Source organism: Epargyreus clarus, unplaced genomic scaffold, assembly GCF_041222505.1.
Source record: "Epargyreus clarus isolate Ecla_fem2 unplaced genomic scaffold, WU_Ecla_fem_2.2 ptg000033l, whole genome shotgun sequence".
NCBI classification, from domain to species: domain Eukaryota; kingdom Metazoa; phylum Arthropoda; class Insecta; order Lepidoptera; family Hesperiidae; genus Epargyreus; species Epargyreus clarus.
In genome coordinates this window covers 1,869,437-1,891,989 of record NW_027332238.1, presented here as the reverse complement: position 1 = coordinate 1,891,989, position 22,553 = coordinate 1,869,437, and the positions used below count along the sequence as shown (strand labels likewise).

General features: G+C 37.0%; 1 protein-coding gene across 1 annotated transcript in view; it reads right to left on the bottom strand.

Annotated features, from left to right (window-relative positions):
• Orp8 (Oxysterol-binding protein-related protein 8) overlaps positions 1–22,553 on the bottom strand; it is a 78,085-nt gene that overhangs the window by 5,616 nt on the left and 49,916 nt on the right. Inside the window, exons 10-21 of the mRNA XM_073090610.1 lie at positions 19,356–19,498; positions 18,083–18,261; positions 16,538–16,718; positions 15,798–15,894; positions 9,772–9,911; positions 8,463–8,519; positions 7,559–7,684; positions 6,099–6,243; positions 5,681–5,797; positions 4,605–4,647; positions 4,096–4,263; positions 2,540–2,656 (exon numbers count right to left, since the gene is read on the bottom strand). Of these exons, the coding sequence (XP_072946711.1) occupies positions 2,540–2,656; positions 4,096–4,263; positions 4,605–4,647; positions 5,681–5,797; positions 6,099–6,243; positions 7,559–7,684; positions 8,463–8,519; positions 9,772–9,911; positions 15,798–15,894; positions 16,538–16,718; positions 18,083–18,261; positions 19,356–19,498 (1,513 nt within the window). The remainder of the gene's footprint in view (positions 1–2,539; positions 2,657–4,095; positions 4,264–4,604; positions 4,648–5,680; positions 5,798–6,098; positions 6,244–7,558; positions 7,685–8,462; positions 8,520–9,771; positions 9,912–15,797; positions 15,895–16,537; positions 16,719–18,082; positions 18,262–19,355; positions 19,499–22,553) is intronic.

Genomic DNA, 22,553 nt, shown 5'->3' with positions numbered 1-22,553 from the left:
GGGCCCTATATCACAAAAATGGGGCCCCATTTTACAACAAAACCCAACAAAAAATACTATTTTAAACTTATTCTTGAAGTGAAAACTTCTTAAGCATTTTTTACCCTACTGCGGAGAGCAATGTTATTCGTGCGCGTGCGGAGAGCAATGTATGTCTCATTCTTTGTCACGCTGCAGCACAAACAGCTTGACGATTTAACATATAAGGAGTCGTTGGATTCCTCTAAATTGTGGGATTGACATTGTCTATATTTTAAGCAGTTGGGTTTTGTTTATATAACGCTTCTTCTCCATAACGTAACACCTTGTGAAGTGGTGGTAGTTGTATTGACATTCAAAAAGTGATCTGTAAAATAAACTATTTTGAATTAAAAAAAATTGATTTGATTGCTCGTTGAAGTGAAAATTCTATATCAATTTCTTATATAACTTTTCCCAGGAAGTATAGCCTAAGAGGTAAACTAAAATTATGGATAACGTTTTACGATTTTTTGCTTACACACGTGGTCCCCGTATTCGACGGGGCCCCCGTATCATTGATACTGTTCTCACCTATGCCTTGTTCACACCCAAATACCCTCGCTCTATACTTTATTACTCTGAGTTTCAATCTTAACACTTTTCAACTCACGTGGCCGCCTTAGACCGTCTTGGCATCTCGTCGAAGCTGTTTTGCAAAATTTTCAAAATTAATTTTCCAAAAAATCAAAATTGAAAAAAAAAACGAACATTAGCGTTAGTAATGGATATGGGGTTTAATACTAAATTATTATTTTTTTTTCGAAAAAATGTTCCAAGAAAATTTGTAAAAGAAATGTGAAATACATAAATAAAGTTTTAGTTCAATAAAAGGAAGGAAGGAAAAAAGGCCCGGAATTTGTTTGGAGGGAAGAGGGTGGAGGGTATTTGGAGTATCTTGAGCGTTTGAGGGGAGGAATGGTGGGTGGTTGAATGCTCAAAATATCCGTTCTGTTGTTTCAGTCGCACACAGGAATAACCAACCAAATGTATGTTTTTTAAATTTTTAAACACATTTATTTTGATTTTTTTCATTATTTTAGTTACATGGTTCCTTTTGTAGGACTTTACTTTGGGACACTTTTAGTACAGACCCGATATCCATTACTAAGTAAATGCTAACAAAGCATTTGTTTAAATAAAATAAACTACTAAACAATATTGATGAGTGATATACATTTAAGGAGAAAATCATGTATTTTGAGGATATCTTTCCGCTATAGATATATGTGCTAGCTGGCTAGCTAGCGTAGTAAAGGTATGGATAATATATGGTAATATTGTCCCGTATTGATACTCGATCTATACAATGAAAACATTGTAGGCAAAAGAATACCAAAAATTGAAATTTGAAAATTTTCTTAGACACAGTAAAATTTCCATCTTTGGTAAGTAAAACAAGGAAAGATAGAGTATTAATAACGGAGGTTTATCTATGTTTCTTACCTGAAATTTTATTTAAGTCATACTTCTTTGGATGCGTTTGGGATAAACCGATCAAAGTATTTTTTATGGGTCGGAGTTACGCGCCGATGTAACACATTATTTTACTTTTAGTATTCATATTCGTCTATTGGTCGTTTCGACTGTGAACATTTATTTCAATGCGTCAAAAATATTTTACTATTTACGCCAAAGAAGTATAATTTCTTACTTACAAAGACACATTCTTTTATTTAACACATCATTTTTCTTTTGATTCATATTCGTCTATTGGTCGTTTGTACTGTGAAAATTTATTTCAATGCGTCAAAAATATTTTACTATTTACGCCAAAGAAGTATAACTACTTAAGACACACACACATTTTTTTAAAATAATGATTTCCAAAATAACTCCCAAATAATGCGAAATATAATACAAAATAGCTAAAAATGGTATTTTAGGCAAATATTGTACATGAATATAACTAAATAATACTCTACCTTTTTGGTATACCCCAGGGTGACATGTTAGGCCCCATACTGTTACTACTCGGTGTCGATGACGTCACAAAGTGTAGGGGTAGCTAGAGCTACTGAGAGCCATACTCCAGCCAAAATAGATGTAGATTTAAAGTAATTCTTATTAACCTTTTATCGATATATTAATACGTGAATCCAAAACTTCGTGCGAGATCTGACATAATTAAAATTTATATGAATAAAATAAAATTACTATTTTTTGGAAAAACCCATTACTTTCAGCTTAACTCTATGTCTGTTATGTTTCATCTCTTAATGATTTTGTTATATTTATATTTAATTCTCATATAGTTTAAATCCAAAAACTGTCACAACTATATATTTCTCCTGCCTTCTTTCGTATAAGTATGACTTTTGTAAATTTGAAAATCGTGAAAATCGTTTTTGTATAATTAAATTATTATCATTATTTTTATAAATATTCAAAAAATCCGCCGATTCATAAAGAATCATTTATCTATGCGTCGGGTGGCAAGTATTAATATGTGTTGCAATTTTATTTATATTTCCCCTACATCTATTTTGACTGAAGTCCATATCTAGAAATAACCACTCACGTGGAAGTCTTAGATCTCCTAGCCAGCTCGCCCTGGCTATCGGTGTCTGACGCTCGCTGAGTGTCGCGCAGTATCGCTTCGGCGACCGGACACGTCGGTAGAGTCCGGTGAGTGTCACTAGATCGTAAGGATCCTTTAGACAACATCTATTAATGTCTACATACTTACTTTTGTAAGCAGGCAAGGCTATCTATCCGTAGATAAGTTGTTGAAACTCGATCTCACAATCGACGGGGTCGAGGTTCGAATCCCAGGAACCTCTGAATTTACCACGCTTATATTATGACATAGTTTTCCGAGGCGTTCCAGCTTAGTCCTCAGCGGTAGCGGCGCATCTGTGGCCGACCGAGGTAGGAATATCTAATCCTATCTGTCCTTATCAGGATTAAGGATTTTCGAGACGATGTTCGAGCCCCTTAGAGAAAGTTCATGGCCAAGTTACTGCACGATCGATTGCAATAATTAGTTTTTAGTTAAAAATTAATTATCACTTGCTATAAGCGTCAAGGAAAACATCGTGACAAAACCCATCATAGAGTTCTATAAAAAATGTCGTTAAAGGCGTGTGAAGTCTACCAATTCGCATTTAGTTAGCACAACGCGTTAGCAGTTACAGGGCATCAATTTTTTGCCCCCATAATGTCGTTCCTTGACTTTAATGACGTCACAACTTATAATAAAAATGACTCACGTGACTCTTACTACATACTCTAGCTTTCGGGGTGTCTCAAGGCGCTACTATGGGTCTCGTACTATAGCTACTTGGGTTGACTACCAATCTACCGCACCTACTTGACGAAGCGACGACTAAGCTAGACACTCATGTTGAAGCTTCACAGAGTCAAAAACGACCCACATAGTTACTCTATTTCTGGGGTACCTCAAAGGGACACTATAGGACCCATACTATTACTACTTGGTATTGATGACGTCACAAAGCTACGAACAAGCTAGAGATACTCACGTGGCCGTTGTAGAGCGCCTTTACCTTCAAATAATAACCCATTTGAAAATTTACTACGCGGTGCACCTCAAGGGGACCCTATTAGTCTCGTACTATAGTTAATTGGCAATAATGACGTCACAGAGCTAGGAACAAACTAGAGATACTCACGTGAAGGTTTTGGACTAAGTTTACACACTAGGTGCTATACTACAGCTGCGGCTCGGCCCCGCCGGGCACCATGTGACGTCACTGGTACAGGCAGTAGCAGTGACGTCACGAGGCTTACGTGGAGCTATGAGCTACTTTCTTAGTAACTAGATACCTCTTGGAGTGTCTCAAGGTATCACCCTTGGTCCTGTACTTTTTCTAGGGTGCCTCAAGGGGACCCTATTGATCTCGTATTATAGTTAATTGGTATTTATGACGTCATAGGGCTAACAACAAGTTACAGATACTCACGTGACTATAATGGAGCGCCTTTACCTTCCAAAAAGGACTCACTTGGAAATTTACTACACGGGGGTGTCTCAAGGGGACCCTATCGGACCCACACTATTACTACTTGACAAAAATGACGTCACAGAGCTAACAACAAGTTCGGGACACTCACGCGGAGGTCTTGGAGCGCCTCGCGAGGTCGTCCTGGCTGTCCGTGTCGGAAATGCGCTGCGGGACATCCCGCAGCCGCGGCTCCGCGGTGGGACAGGTTGTTATATTACGTAGGGACGTTATCACGAAGTCGTCTTCGTACTCTAGCAGCTCGTCTGGCTGCCACGCGCTGGAATTCGATGATAAATATGTTGATAATGATACCAACAAAAAAAAAACATTATTTACTAGTCACCCGTTGAAATTAATGATCAAAATTTCTCTTTATTTCAAACCATGAACATTTGTAATTGATCTTAGATAAATTTAATCTTACCTGAAGTCGGCCACGGATGCGTGGTCTCACAATAGTAAAATATACTTAAATTCTAGGCTATCACTGCAAAACACAAATTGAAGAACTCTCATGAAAAGTCACTTGAACTCTATTCCTAATTTATTTAAGAAACAAAAATTAATATAAATACCCAAAAAATAAGAAACCCTTAACTTATTTTGAGTGAAACTTACCTAGTGTTTGAATGTATATACTTCCATCCTTGATCGATGATCCCTGTAACAAAAAAATACACAAAATATTTAGAAAAGAATCGTGTAATCTTATATATAAAATTCTCGTGTCACAATGTTAGTTACCGTACTCCGCCGAAACGACTTTCACCATATGCATATTCAGTAGGTCTGAGAATCGGCTACTATTTCTCATACCCCTAAGTGATAAGGGTTTACACACACAACGTTTACCGGGTCAGCTGGTATAAGTATAACTCAACATAATAATTCGATATAGTATGCATATTTTCAGGAGCCGTACTCCCAAAATCACAGTTCGGCGAGTTGAGAAAACTTCGATAGCGTGATTCAGCTAAATAGTAATGGGGCCATCTCTTGACGAGGTACTGAAAATTGACACACTATCCTTAATTTTACAGTGACAGAACCCTCTGTGGTTCGACTCGGGTAGAACACCAGTGTTACACCTATTTCTGTTATAACTATTTTAAGCGCTGCTGTGTTCTGGTTTGAAGGTTGTGGTAAGTGAGACAGACTTTTCCGAGGCGTTCCAGCTTAGTCCTCAGGGGTAGCGGCGCATGTGTGGCCGACCTCAGGCTAGAATCTAATATTATCTGGGGTTGATTACAACTGTCTATGAGCGGCAATAGCTTACCATCAGCTGGACAGCATGATCGTCTGTTACTCCTATACTATACTAGTAGTGCCCGCGGATTCGCCCGCGTTTTAATAAAAGTAACATGACATACGTATAACTGAAAATTTGCGCCACTGTCGAAAATTAGTTGTACCAACTCAGAAACCTTCGTGGGCATATGCACAAAAACCTTTTCCCACGGACTAAATTGGGAGTCTAAACCATTCTCAAGCCCCCTTGAATACACACAACAAATTTCATCAAAATCAGTCCGGTCGTTTAGAAGGAGTTCAGTGACATACACACGCACATAAGAAATATATAAATAAAGATATAAAAAATATGATGACTAAATTGTAACGCCTGTGTGGCGGTTCTACCACCTTCAAAATGTGGAGGCTTCCCAGGACGTAAGTTATTCTGATCGAATGCTTACCTTCTGGTGGTATGGAGGTGAGGTCCCGGCAGAACAGTCTTGGTGTCCAGGGGGACAGGAGATTCCTCGCTCGGGCTCTCTGCGCCTCCTCTATTATTGTCTTCTGTTCTGTTGCCGCTATCTAAACAGAAAGAAATATGTATTTTTTAATATAATAGAAATAATATTAAATCTCCAATTACATTGAAATAGGTAGGTTGCTGTCCCACCCCCAGACCCTGGCTACAACCTCCGTCCCACCTACCCGGTCATCATTGAGGATCGCCTCAGACACCTTCATCCAGAGCCGCTGCGACTCGAACTCCTCCTGGTGTTCCAGGGTTCCTTTCAAACTTCTACCCAAATAACCCCTGGCGGTTGCCCATCCTCTCCTGGCCGCTCCTCCACCCCCAGACCCTGGCCACCACCTCAGTTCCACCTACCTGGTCATCGTTGAGGATCGCCTCCGACACCTTCATCCAGAGCCGCTGCGACTCGAACTCCTGCTGGTGCTCCAGCTTCACCAGGTAGCGGGGTAACCGCTGCTCCTTCAGCACCGCCACGTCGAGGAGGTTAGACTCCTCCTGCAGGGAAAGAATTTTGAAAAATTTTAAATAACTTTTGTTTTTTTTTTATTTTTTATTATTATTTTTGTGTTTTTTTGTGATTATTGTTTTTTTTCTTAAATTTATTTTGTGATTTTTATTTTAGTGTAATATAGTTTTAAAAAATTGTACTGTGTGCTGCAATTTTGTTGAATAAATGATATTATTATTAAAAATATAAGTAAAGGAATTTTGGAAATATCAAAAACGTGTCAATATACTAGTCCACCAGTCTGGACTGTGTAAAGATTTTTCGAATTATTTTCTTCAAAAAAAATATCGACAATATTTGAAAAAATATTTTTTATATTCCATTAAAAGAAAAACTAATGAAAATCTATAAACTGTTTACTTTTTCTATACGGTGACCATTTTTTCACAAACCTGCTTCTTACTTACTTTTCTTTATTTTTCTTTCAGTTTACAAAATCCCATTTTATATGAAAAAAAAAACTTACAGAATGAAAGATAAAACATTTTGAAAAAATGGATTAGGATTATGGTGTTTGCCGCTTCTTTTTTATAACGTAACAACTTGCGAATTGGTAGTACTTTGACTGAAATATATTCATTTTGATTTTGAAAATCTTTGGCGGGTGATCTCCGTATGATCCCATTGAAAGGAGACAAAAATTGATTAATATTATTAACGGGCGTAGGTCATTTAGAAAGTTATTCGTACCTTAGTTTCACACGAATTAATACCTTACATTTTAGACCTTCACACAATCCCAGCGGCGGGACCTGAAAGGGTTCCTACCAACTCACCCTGGCCTTCTCATCGCTTGGTAAAGTACAATCTAGACCTCCCCCAGAACCCTACCTAAAGGGTTCCAGCTTACTTCTCCTCAGACGACCTGTCGCTTGGTGAAGCCCTCTAGCCCCAAAAAAAACCCAGCAGCTGGACCTAAAAGGGTTCCAATCACCTCCTCCTCGTCCTCCTCCTCAGTCTTCTCTGGGTGGAGTACACAAAAGACCTCTCCAGAACCCTAGCAGTGGGACCTAAAAGGGTTCCAATCAACACACTCCATTTTTGTCACTTGTTGGAGTAAACTGTAAGCCTTTCCCAGAAACCCAGCAGTAAGACCTGAAAGGGTGACCAACTCTCCGCTGTCTTCTTGTCTCCCGGTGAAATAAGCTGCAAGCTTGCCTCAGAAGCCCAGTAGTGGGACCTTAAAGGGTTCCAACCACCTCATGCCATTCTTCTCTGGGTGGAGTACACTCTAGACCTCCTCCAGAACCCCAACTGTTCCTAAAAGTACCTATAAAGGTCCAAAGGTCGCAACAAACTCACCCCGGTCTTCTTGTCCTTAATATCGATCTTTCCGTCCCAGTAGCCCTCCACTGAGGCCACTGTGTCCTTGCCCTTCTTTATCCGCCCCGAGATCGCGTTCGTTTGATCCGCGCCGCCGAGAAATGACTGGGGATTAAGTTGTTAGAAAAAATACAAATGAATAGATTTTTTATCATATATGTAAAATGTTCGTGTCACAATGTTAGTTACCGTACTCCTCCGAAACGGCTTTACCGATTTTCACTAAATTTTATATGCATATTCAGTAGGTCTGAGAATCAGCTACTATTTATTTTCCATACCCCTAAGTGATAAGGGTTGTTCACCCTTAACATGAACATATAACATAAGTTGACTTTCGAATGATTTGAAATAATAGGCCACAAAAATTTGTTAACATGCAAAATGTTTAAATTAATGAATGGCGGGAACTTAGCTGCCAACATAATATGAAAAAAATATGTGTTTTCTTCAAAATTAGCCTGTTCCTGTGTGTTTGTCATATATCATTACTTAATCCGATGATGGAATAATACAGGGGGTGTTTTTCTTATTTTGCAAAATGAACTCATTCGATTCCCGGCTAGGAAAATAGATTTTTCAAAAATGTAACGATGCAGTTTCAATTTTTATCAAAATCGGCCTCGTAGCTCCTTTCAGCATTTTCCGCTAATCCTTATAGTTTCGGAATTTCGGATTTGGCCCTGAAGGCCTATTTGAAAAAATCACCCTGTATACATATTATACAAAAGCTTGATAAAAATAATAATAACTACAATTTAAAGTATAATATTTATAATTAGCTACTACAACTAATATTTAAAAAAAAATACCTCTATTTTATAATAACTATTTTATACTGTTATATTCGAACTATAAAAGAATATACATTAAAAAAACTCACCCTTAATTTAAATTCTATATCTGCTTGGTATCCAGTCTCTTGGCATATTACATGGACCTGAAAGAGAGATTAAATATATAGGAGTTTTACATTGGAATTCTGACTTAGTCCATGAAAAAATAATATTTAATTAATATTACATAGCTTTATACACGCTTTATATTAGCTTCACTTGTACGTTTGTCAGTGAGTAACTCCGTATTTCAGTAGAAAGAGATCAACATACATCCTTATCTTACCCTGCATGTATGAAAGAATGAAATAGAATACTTTTCTACTTTTTAATTGATTTTATCATAAAAGCGTGTTTTTTAGTTTCTTGAACTATATATTTTATATATTTTCTTATAATATAGGAGTAGCAGACGCCCATATCTGTAATCAACCTGATTTGATAAGCTTGATTAAAGATGATCCTACCTCCCTTCCCAGTGGTCCTTGAGTGAGGGTATCTACTACACCGTCCCTTGATCCATCATTGTCTGTTGGTACAACCCCCTCTAAGGGCACAGATCTCTCCCAAGAGCCCTTATGTAAGGGTTCCTGCTAGGTCCCTACATTTCCCCTCATCTCTATACAGATAATGCCGTCATTGTCTGTTTATAAATTCCGCCCCCCAACCCCCCTAAGGGTATGGGTCCCTTCCCTCCCAGTGGCCCTTTAGTAAGGGTATCTTATATACCTTCCCTCCCAGCTCCACACCGAGAATACCCTCATACATTGTTCACAAGTCTCTTGAGATATACAGGTCCTGGTACAATCCCCCCTAAGGGCAGGGTCCCTACCTTCCCGCCCAGCTCCATGCTGAGCGTGCCTATGACGATGCCCTTGCAGTGCGCGTAGGGCGCCGTCGTGACGTAGGTCTCTTGAGATATACAGGTCCTGGTACAATCCCCCCTAAGGGCAGGGTCCCTACCTTCCCGCCCAGCTCCATGCTGAGCGTGCCTATGACGATGCCCTTGCAGTGCGCGTAGGGCGCCGTCGTGACGTAGGTCTCTTGAGATATACAGGTCCTGGTACAATCCCCCCTAAGGGCAGGGTCCCTACCTTCCCGCCCAGCTCCATGCTGAGCGTGCCTATGACGATGCCCTTGCAGTGCGCGTAGGGCGCCGTCGTGACGTAGGTCTCTTGAGATATACAGGTCCTGGTACAATCCCCCCTAAGGGCAGGGTCCCTACCTTCCCGCCCAGCTCCATGCTGAGCGTGCCTATGACGATGCCCTTGCAGTGCGCGTAGGGCGCCGTCGTGACGTAGGTCTCTTGAGATATACAGGTCCTGGTACAATCCCCCCTAAGGGCAGGGTCCCTACCTTCCCGCCCAGCTCCATGCTGAGCGTGCCTATGACGATGCCCTTGCAGTGCGCGTAGGGCGCCGTCGTGACGTAGGTCTCCCGCCGCCCCGGCAGCCGGACACGGGCCATGCCCTCCAGGATCGCTGACGTCGAATTACCTTGAACACAACATTATCATCATCATCATCATCACCATCATCATCATCATCATCAACCCATCACTGTCCCATTGCTGGGCACGTGTCTCCTCTTATAATGAGAAGGATTAGGCCATAGTCCACTGCGCTGGCCAAGTGCGTATTGGTAGAGTTCACATACCTTTGAGAACTTATTTTTTAAGATTTCTCAGGTTTGCAAGTTTCCTTACGATGTTTTCCTTCACCGTTTTGAACAAGTGATAATTAGTTTCTAATACGCACATCATTTTGTATAATCAGAGGTGTGCCTGGGATTTAAACCTCGGACCCTTCGATCGAGAGGCCGAGTTTCTTAACCACTAGGCAATCACTGTTTACACAATACTTGATAATTATTAAAAAATAAAAATAATGATATCAATATAATTAAATGACAATTATTAATACTTATCGTCACTAATTAATTATTGATTAATGATCACAAACAATGAATAGTAATTATATTAATATTTTTAATTAACAATTATTCATCATTATCATTACCATCGTCATCATCAATAATTAATGATTAATTGATAATTAATATTAAACATCGATATCGAAATTCTTAAAGGAAATAATGTTAAACCTTTATTTTAAGCTTATAATCAATTATTAATTATATTCATCATCATTATCATTATCAATATTATTATCAACACAAGAAATTAAATTTATTATTATAATATTTTCTAGTACGTATTTTCGATGCAGTGCTAGGTAATGTTGTACTATCAAAGTGAACCTAATTTTATCAAGGTAACATTTTAAGAATTATACGTATCAATTTTATAAAGAATTGTTTTCGCGCTTGATTGAGACCTCTAGTGACCCAAAAGCTGGAGCTTACCTCGGTCAACAAATAAGTTTGGCAATACAACGAGGTAATGCTGCTAGTGTCTTGGGTACACTAACGCGGGGCAGCGATCAGGCTCATTTATTTTATTTATTTAATTACTGTAAATATTTTTATTTTTAAGCTATTGCATAGCTTCTATCGCGGGCCTTGAGCGTGGAGACCGAATGCAGAAATTCCGTAACGAAAAAACCTAACACCCCCCACTCTGACCGGCACAGCGTTGATACTTTTTAGTAGGGTTCTGTGCGCCCCGAAGCGCACACGCCAGTTGACGGGTTAATGACTTTTTGCATACTGCATAAATAAAATCTATATATATAAAAGCGAAAAGATACTCACGTTCAAAACGTATTAATCAAGGTTTTGACGAAACTACTGAAGCTATAATCATGAAATTTGAAAAATAACTTCATTTTATAATGTAGATGCGCACTAAGAACGGATTTTTTGATATTCCATCGTTTAGGGGGTTAAATGGGGGTTGTAAGTTAATATGAAAGTCCGTCAGTTTTAAAGCAAACTGGATGAAAATTGGTATTTAGCTTTCTGATTTAAGGTGATAAAAATCTAATCTAAGGGTTTTTCCAAAATCAACCCTAAAGGTGGTTAAATAGGGGTTGACAGCTTATTTCAAATTTTGCCATTTTGAAAGCCAGCACTATGTAAGTTAGCCATTGCTTTACTGGTTAGATATAATAGAACTTTAGTTCTGCCGTTTTTGGAAAATCAACCCCTATGTGGGTTAAATAAGGGTTGTAAGTTTGTATGGAATTCCCCCAGTTTTGATGTAAATTCTATGAAAATCGGTATTTGGGTTTTCGATTAAAAATAATTAAATACCTATTTCGCCATTTTTGGAAAATCAACCCTTAAATTGGCAAAATAAGGGTTGACAGCTTATTTTAAATTTTGCCACTTTGAAAGCCAGCACTATGAAAGTTAGCCATTGATTTACTGGTTAGATATAATAGAACTTTAGTTTCACCGTTTTTGGAAAATCAACCCCTATGTGGGTTAAATAAGGGTTGTAAGTTTGTATGGAATTCCCCCAGTTTTGATGTAAATTCTATGAAAATCGGTATTTGGGTTTTCGATTAAAAATAATTAAATACCTATTTCGCCATTTTTGGAAAATCAACCCTTAAATTGGCAAAATAAGGGTTGACAGCTTATTTTAAATTTTGCCACTTTGAAAGCCAGCACTATGAAAGTTAGCCATTGATTTACTGGTTAGATATAATAGAACTTTAGTTTCACCGTTTTTGGAAAATCAACCCCTATGTGGGTTAAATAAGGGTTGTAAGTTTGTATGGAATTCCCCCAGTTTTGATGTAAATTCTATGAAAATCGGTATTTGGGTTTTCGATTAAAAATAATTAAATACCTATTTCGCCATTTTTGGAAAATCAACCCTTAAATTGGCAAAATAAGGGTTGACAGCTTATTTTAAATTTTGCCACTTTGAAAGCCAGCACTATGAAAGTTAGCCATTGATTTACTGGTTAGATATAATAGAACTTTAGTTTCACCGTTTTTGGAAAATCAACCCCTATGTGGGTTAAATAAGGGTTGTAAGTTTGTATGAAAGTCCCCCAGTTTTGATGTAAACTGTACGAAAATCGGTATTTGGGTTTTCAATAGAAAATAATTAATAACCTATTTCATTGTTTTTGGAAAATCATCCCTTAAGGTCGTTAAATGGGGGTTGGAATTTTATTTCAAACTCCGTTAATTTGGAAGCAAGGACTATAAAAATTTGCATTTGGCTTTCCTGTTGGATATAATAGAACTTTTTTAACACCATTTATGGAAAATCTACCCTCAAGAAGGTAAAATAGGGGTTGAAAGTTTGTTGGGAAGTCCGCAGATTTTGAAACAAAGTCTATGAAAATTGGTGTTCAGCTTTCTGATTGAAAATAATAGAACACATATTTACAGTTTTTGGAAAATAAACCCTTAAGTTTGATTAATAGGGAATAGAACTTTATTTTAAAATCCGTTAATTTGGAAACAAGGATTGTAAAAATAGCAATTAGCTTCAAAATAATAGATATTTAGCTTTAAAAAAATACAATTCTGGTTCAAAATAATAGAGCTTCTTTAACACCGTTTATGGAAAATCTACCCTTAAGAAGGTAAAATAGGGGTGGAAACTTCGTTTAGAAGTCCGCAGCTTTTTAAGAAAAGTCTATGAAAATCGTTATTTAGCTTTCTGATTCAAAATAATAAGACACATATTTCACAGTTTTTAGAAAATCAACCCTTAAGGTTGTTTAATAGGGGATGGAACTTTATTTTATAATCCGTTAATTTGGAAGCAACCACTATAAAAAATTTATCATTGGACTCAATGAAGCATCTGAGTCACTGTTTTTTTTTAGATCAACCCTTAGACGGGTATAAAAGGGTGTATGCATTATGCCTTTCTGTTTACACATTCGTTTCAGCATTTTTAGCTCAACAATCAACCCCATTAGGGTACTATAAGTAAAGAAAGCTTCTTTAAAAACCGTTATTGAAGTTACTTCCTTTGGCGTGTCTGGAAAAAGAACATAGTGCAGAGAAGTTTAGTGTAGGGCGAAATTCCACGGGCCGTCGTAACATATATTTTAACATGGGAATGTATTGCGCGTGCTAAAGTGCAGAACACCGGTTTTTTAGAGTTCCGTACCTAAAGAATAAAAACGGAACCCTATTTAGTACTAAGACTTCGCTGTCTGTCCTTCTGTCCGTGTGTCACAGGGCTCTATCTCTGGAACCGTAATAGATAGACATTTGAAATTCAAACAACAAATACTAAAAATAAAAAAAAGTTGAAAACAAAAAGGGGTCCCCATACAACACAAACTGCTATTCGATATTTTTCCAACTAACTTTTGAACCGTTAAAGGTAGACAGTTCAAATTTTCACAATGTGTGTACTTTAATGGCTGCTCCAATATTAAATACTAGAAATAAGAAAAAAATAAAATTTTGGATGTACGGAACCCTCCAGGTGCGGGTTTGACTTGCACTTGGCCAATTATTAGTAACGCGCGGACCCACGGGCCACAAGGGAAAGTCGCGGGCCACACACCACCCGTGGGTGTCGGGTTGCCGACCGCTGGTGTTGAATATTAGCTTTTAGAAATTTACTGATAAAGTATTTATTGATGCATATGTACATAGGAATGTTTTTGAAATTCTACTAAGGAGGTAAAAGAAGTGTTATATGTATGTATACGGGAATCTGTCAGGTTCGAAGTTAGAAACGTGATTTCAGATAACGTTTATTCAGACAAATACACGACAACGTGGACGGGTGCAAATTTCGTATATAATAATGCGTAAGTTTATTCAAATTGGCCTACATTTTGGTATACTGATTAGGTACATCGCAACTACTTTGGACACACTGCTTGCCAACATTTTGTCCTGCCGTGGGGTATGGTTGTGGTTATGCGTGGATTAGTGATGGTGATGTGGTATACACATAGACCTTGGATTAAAATTTTGGGATAGAACAGGGCTACAGTATCCCCTGCCTGTCGTACGAAACTAAAGGGGGACTTCTGGAGTTGCGGGCGGCAAGAATGGGAGCTCTAACCGCCCAGCCAGAGACCCTGGAAAGAACCACTGTGTATAAGGCCCCATATAACATGGATGGTTCCTATGGAATAGTGTAAATAATAATTATTGTATCCTACATGAATCTTATATTTTAAATAAGGGTTCATTACAGACCACTAATTAGAGTTTTTGTGTATGTTTCTGAAGAAAACTTGACCAATTTAGGTACACAGTAACGAAAAAAAAGCTTTTATTAATTAAATATTAATTCTACTTTATCGTTAAAATTGTTAAAGGTACAAATTTACGATTACAGTTATTTGTATGTCATATCATATTTTTTTACGCGGGCGAAGCCGCGGGTTCTGCTAGTAAATATATAATTGTAATTGCATAAGTTGATAAAAAATGCTATGCAATGCAATAGCTTTACCGCGGCAGTCTCCGAGTGCCACACGTATTTTTTTTATTTGTTTTAAATTTATTTTCAGTTATTACAATATTGTAATAAGGTTTAAATATAGCAAAATTTATTGTAATAATTTTAAATAAATTTATATATCACGTATCAATTACATTTATCAACATTATCAATTCTCTAAATAATTGTAACAATAACAACGCTTTGTACACTATTATATATCCTGTAGCAAGGGTGTTATGGACAGACAATAAGACGATTACACAAACACACACTCACTCACACACACATACACACGCCAACATTTTATATACACATATAGATATATATTTTATAATAATTATAGCATAGATAATTTGTTAGTTACAGTTTGTTTTTATTTCTTATGACTATATATGTATATGTAGAATGTCTAGTTATAGAAGAGCGGAGCCGCCTAACACAGACATTTGTTTACTAGACGGCTCCAAACCACTTATTATGTAAACCAATTCATTGTTAAAGAAATAAATATTTTTTATTTTTTTTAGACTAGATGGCGCTGTCCCCTGTAGGTACGTTTCCTGAATCACGCTAACGATGTTACCGCGTAGCTTGTATAAGTAGTCAGGGGTCCCTCCGTCAACTTGATTACAGATGTCCCTATATGGGCGGCAGTAACTACTTACTGTTATTTTTGTTTAGCACACGGATTAATCCTCATGTGCTTTGATAATTATATATATTTATTATATCTGTCTGGCCGGGCCTCGAACGCGGGACCCATTGCGTATTAAACAGATATGACGATATGATAAAGCGATATGATAACCGCTTCGAAACGCGGGTCGTAAACTAATTATGATAATCATCATTTTCATCAACAATATTATCAACATCATTATTATCAAAACCAATCAAAATAATAAATAATAATAAAGTAAATAAAAAATATTAAATAAACATGATAATTATTACTTATCATTTTCATCAACGATATTATCAACATCATTATTATCAAAAAAAAATCAAAATATTTTAATGATAAAATAAAACTTACCATAGAATTTTGAGCGTGCCAATAAACTACCCTCTATAACGAACCCTTCTTTTCTATTCGAAATATAGAAGGCCGATATAGGGGGATGATGGGACACCTGCAATAAAAAATATACTTTTATCAACAAAAAATAATAAAACTATAGTTTAAAAACTAAAAACCACGCTAAAATCGCACAAGGAAAATCGTTAATCCTGATTCCTGACGATCCTGATGAAGTGAACACGATAAAATTATTAAAATCGTGTATTGTCATCGGTTCTTGATAATTGTTCAAAATTTTAAATTACTCGGACCGTTCAAAGTGGGTAAAAATCTAGTTCAAAGATTCCGTTACATACATACATACAGGTAAAGCTAATAATAGCGTGGTAAAAACTAAATATAAAGTTTTCTATGGGTGATAGAAAAAAATATTTAATACAATTTTATTCTGAACAAAAACTAAAAATTAAAGTTTTTACTAGTTCTACCTTTAAAATGACTTAAAGTAATCGTTATGGTTTTTATAATACGTTGTTTTTTTAGATATCACAAATTATGTGTTACATAACCAGGTAGGTATAGTCCGCACCAAACTGCTAGTCCGCTCTGAAGTTCTTGCGAGCATGTGTATTCATACAATGTACTATGGCGACGCAATTCATTTCTATATTCAGACCGGACTAGCAGCTTTATGCAGACTATAATAGGGTACTATTTTAACCCTTTGGACATACAACCCTAAAAAGGGTACCCACCTGTTCAGCTACATAGTACGTATAGGTCTGTGAGTCGGGGTGCCGCCAGCAGCACCTGAAAGCCTCCCCTAGAACAGGGTTGTAGGGCTTCTTCAACCCTTTAGGCTTCCTATACAACCCCGACAGGTACCACCGGAGCACGCACTTGAACCTCTCGTACGGATCGTCCATGTGTTGCGCCCTGGAAGCGATAGGGACTAAGTTTAGTTAAAGACGTTATTTAACTAAAATTAACTAAAGTCAATCACTAAAAAAATAAGTTAATATAAGTTACGTTAATATTTGTAAATTAGTTTAACTATATACAATAGACGTATTAAAAAATATTATTTAATAATTACTCTTACAACTTTATGTGCCAAAAAAGCGCACTAGGCACGCATCAAAATCGTTGTTCGCAGTTACAAAAGCAACATGTAATTATGCGCAGAATTCTTTGGTTAGCAGACTACAAATAAGCTATAATAATTTTTTAATACTTTAGATATTTTTCATAATAGCAAGTACAGCTTTAAAAAAGATGTATGCAAAGTCATAAATGACAGTGACCACATAAATAAAAGTTGATTAACTAATACACTTTATAATATTCATGGAACTATTTATATTTAAACTATGTATACTACAATATATAAAATAATAAAATAAAATAAAACGATAAAAAATATCCTATATATTTAATTATGTAAATGAAGAGTAGCTGCAAAACACACACATTAACACATTAACACACACACACACACACACACACACAAAGACGCACGCACACGCACGCTTGCAATGTTAATGTTTTATTGTAAACCTCAGTGTCAGTTTAACAGTGCTTACTTAAAAAATGTAAATCCGTAATTGGCTATAAGTTTTAAACATAAGCTATGTAATCTTTACTACTAAGAGCTGTGGATTTTGTTAAAATAAATAAATAAATAAATTACTTAAGTATTAAAAAAATAATAATAATAGAAATAGTGCTTCTTCAATTCAAATTAAATTTTGTTTTTGTTTCTTTTTCATGTAACAAATAACTATCTTTTTATTTTCCATGAATGTTTGTCTGTATGTTCTATATAGAATCGTAAACTATGCATTTGATCATGTGATGATCTTTGGCAAAGTTGTTGTGTAAGAACCAACGAAGGTTTCTGAGTTGGTACGACCAATTTTCGACAGATGGCGCAACTGTCATTCCAATGTAGGTACAAATTTTCAGTTATATGTATGTCATGTTATTTTTTTAAAGGCGGGCGAAGCCGCGGGCGCTATTAGTTATTCTATAAAAATGTCATTCACAACTTTTTAAGCATGAAAATTAAAAAAAACTTTTTTAACATTAACTTCGAATTTAAAATAAAAATAAAACTCACTGCGCTCATGTGATGATCTCTAGCAAAGTTGTTGTGCACGAGCGCACGAAGGTTTCTGAGTCGGTACGACCTATTTTCGACAGATGGCGCCACTGTCATTCCAATGACGGTACAAATTTTCAGTTATAGAACGCGGGCGAAGCCGCGGGCACTACTAGTTTTAAATATAGATAGAACTCACTGCGCTAGCAAGTCCGCATGATAGTAATTATCCGACAGCTTGTCCAAGAAGGACCTCGGCTCCAATATGAAGGTCGGCAGGACCACCTTGCTGAGGTCCATGCCGGGCCGCACCTGCTTCAACAGGAACCATAGCAGCGACTTGTTTTCCTCCGCTACTTCCTCCACTAGCTCGCCCGCCTGGAATTATGAGGGTTAACCATAGATTAGTAAAGATTACTCACTCCTAACAAGAAAATGTACCCAGTTTTGAGAATTGAAATAGTTGCGTAAAAAAGTTTTGCCACGTCTCCGTGCCAAAATGTCCCTAAAATATTTGAAATCATTATTGATTTATTATGTAAATTACGCAGTATTAGTTATTTATTCGTATTTTTTTTTTCAAAAAATGTTTTTATTTGTCAAGAATTCAAAAAAGAACTTATTAATAAGCCGTTTGTGGCGTCATTCAATTTCAAGGCGGCGAAGTATCTTTACTAATCTATGGGGTTAACATGTAAAGTATGTAAGGAAAGTAAGATGAGCGAGTGAAATAGTTAAACAAATGTGTGTGTAGATGCAGTGATAGCTTAGTGGTTAAGAAACTCGGTCTCTGGATCGAGGGGTCCGAGGTTCAAATCCGAGGCACGCACGTCTGATTTTTCAAAATGATGTGCGTATTATTAATCATCACTTGCTTAAACGGTGAAACAAAACATTGTGAGGTAACCTGCACACGTTTTATAAAAGAAAATTCAAAGGTATGTAAAACTACCTACCAATACGCACTTGTCCAGCGCGGTGGGCTTTGGCCTAATCCTTCTCATTCTGAGAGGAGACCCGTGCCCAGCAGTGGGTCAGTGATGTGTTGTTGATGATGATGTGTGTGTACGTGTGTGCGTATTTGTGTATGCGTCTGTAGGTTGTCTATGTAAATACACGTATTTTTAAAGGTGATAGAATCAATTGTATTTGACTCCGGCGGCACCACCGCCACACCTACTTCTGCCTAATAACAGTAGTGTAGCGCTGTTGTGTTCTGGTTTAAAAGGTGTGGTAAGGGAGACAGATTTCTGAGGTATTCCAGCTTAGTCCTCAGGGGTGACATCTCTGGCCGACTTCAGGTAGGATTAGATATTCCTACCTGAGATCGGCTCAGATGTGCCGCTAACCCTGAGGACTAAGCCAGAACCCTTTAAAACCAGAACACAGCAGCGCTTAAGACCGCTGTCATAACAGAAACACGTGAAGCTATGGTACCACCTACACATATTATAAAAGAACCGTCCACTCACCGCCCCAATCTCCCGATCCGGATCTTCGACGTACACAGCGTCGATCCTCGCGAGGACGTCGCGACGCCGCGACGCCGGGTCTTCGGTCGGCTGCGACACCGGCATCCCCTCGCTGTCGGTGTCCGACGCGGCGCCGGCCAGCTCTACGGTTGAAGGTAGGGGGGTGTGTAGTGATGTGCTGTGCTAGCTTACTTCACTAGCTGATACATGATATATATTGATATAAGGGTGGAGGGGGGAAAGCTTAACAGTCCTTCTCTGGGTGTAACCCAATCAATCATAAATTTAATGAAATTGATAGTTATGGCGTTTAAAGGGGGGGAGGGGGCGTTTAAATTGAGCTTAGGAGGAGGAATCATAAATATCATCATCTTCTTTCTCATATATATCATCAAGTGGACTGTGTATTTGGTTCAAAGAAGTTTCATCACAAAAATTGAGGGTAGAAATACATGGGTAATAATCCTACCCCCAATTTATACGATTTTTTTTTCTAAATATTACTAAGATACATTTATCTAGCATTTATAGCATTTAGCGGCTAAATTAATGATCTCATGATAGACATAGACTTAGCTACCAATTAGATTCCCGGATATTTTTCACCAAAAACAAAAAGCAGATTTGAAAAAAATATGTTATGTAGATTTCTCAAATTTTATAACCGATAGTTTGACAACCGAAACAGATAAAAATAATGTTATCTCATGGGTCTATTTGATTCATCTAGCTGCGAGCTGACTGTCCCTCAATGGGACAGCAAACACAATATGGAGTAAAATTGTTAAAAAAAATATTATTAAAAAATGAGTATTAAAAAAGTATTCTGTTAATTTTTTTAGAAAATAGAACTGTTGTTATTTCGATATATTATAATAACAAATTCTTACTCAAAACATCGTAACAAAAAGTGCTACATTTCGGAAAAATGACACGCACTATATTTTGTCGGTATGTTTAAACAAAACAAACAATATATTTCATCATCATAATCAATATCGATGTTATATTTTATCAACACAATTATTATAACATTTAAAATTCGTAAATGTTCAGATTAACTGACAGATATAGTTAAAATATTTTGGAAAGATATTTATAATGCCATTCAGGTATTATAATTCAATTAGTAACAAATTTTAATTTATGTGTTACATAATTTTGATATTTTTTGCAAACTTCATACAGGTAGAACACACTGGGCTGTAATATGTACATAATATCTGTGTAAAAACTGTGTTCTAGCAAATAAAGAATTTGAATTTAAATTTATAATATAAATAAGAACAAGGAAATAATAACTTGTAAGAAATAATAAATAAAGAAATACTAAACGAGCACGCAGTCCAGCTGATTGTAGGTGGCTACTGCCGCCCAAGGACATCTGTCATCAACCCTACATAAGATTACATGCCTATCCGAGGCATATTGGGCATAGATGCGTTGCTACTTGCTACCCAAGAGGACTCTGTTGGAATGCCTCGGGTAAGTGCGTCCCTTACCACACACTTCAAACCGGAACACAGCAGCGCCTAACACTACTGTTATAACAGAAATAGGTGTGGCGGTGGTGCCGCCGGAATCGAACCACAGAGAGATCTACAAGTGGTACAACGGTATTGCATTTTTTTCGAAGCTGTACTGCTTTTTAAATCGAAAGGGTTGGCAACTGTGATTGGAGTTACCACAGGACCGGAGGCCCTAGGCGAACCAAACCTGCCACCTCCTTCTTCTTTAGTCTACCAGGGCCGTCTTACTGCTTACGTGGCACATGTGATCGGCTTCAGGTAGAACCTGCTCTATATGGAGTTGTACAGATGTCCATACGACAGTGACTTACCATCAGGTGGACTGCATGCTCGTCTGCTACTTCAATCAAAATATATAGGCACTTAAAAACACTTACATATTCATATATAGTACTCGTTTTATACCGCGACGCTGTCGTCACTCAGTTTGATAACCCGTTGGTATTCCAAAATAAAAAATACACAAAAACACTCTCACACACACATGTAACTTAATGTAAAATTTTCAAAAAAATCGTTCAAACACTTTAAAAATTTTACGATCACAAACATAACAAAACTGTATCCAAACTAAGTTTATAAATGCGAATGAAAGTTTGTTTGTAACACTTTCACGCCTTAACTAAATAACCGATTGTCATGAAATGTTGTACACACGTTGTCAGGGGTTCAGAAAAGGACATAGGGTAGCTTTTATCCCGAAAAATAGTACGGTTTCCGAGGGACAGATATCAACCTCAGGGGCCCTACCATCTTTTAAAAACCACCATAGTTCAGGAAAGTTTTATCCCCTTAAAACAGTAAAATATTCCGTCATACACAGTTGAACAAACTTAAACCCTTATTAATTTTTCGCTTATCCATTCTATAAAACCAACTGAAATTGTCATATTTTGCTTAAAAAGTTAAATTTCCTGCAAAAAACATAAAAGTATGATTAAAATAATATTGTTTTAAGAGATGGTAGTAACTCCCCTGGTTTTTATACACGAAACACAAACGTTCACTTCAAAATAACGTTAAATACACGCAAGTATAACAAATAACCTCATTGACTATGTTTTCCGATAATAGGATAAGGTTTTATATGTACGAGCGTAGCTAAGTCGGCTACATACTTGGTTACATTGACGAAGTGACAAAATGGACTCTTAATATTTTTTTTTCTTAATACACATAGATTAGTAAAGATACTTCGCCGCCTTGAAATTGAATGAAGCCACAAACGGCTTATTAGTAAGTTCTTTACTTGAGTTCTTGGCAAATAAAAACATTTGTAGAGAAGATTTACGAATAAATAACTAATACTGCGTAATTTACATAAGAAATAAATAATTATTTCAAATATTTTAGGGAAATTTTAGCACGGAGACGTGGCAAAACTTTTTTACGCAACTATTTCAATTCTCAAAACCTGCCTGTTAGGAGACTGTGCATCCTTGAGCACTCTTAATATTTCAAGAGAGAAAGGGGTTTAATATTAGTCTATCTAAGAACTTTTTGTATTTTTTAAAATATATGTGTAGCAGATGAGCATTCAGTCCATCTGATGGTAAGGCTGCAGCCGTACAGATAGCAATTAACCCCAGATGAGATTAGTTTCCTATTTATGTTCGGCCACAAATACGGCGCCGCTACCCCTGAGGACTAAGCTGGAACGCCTCGGAAA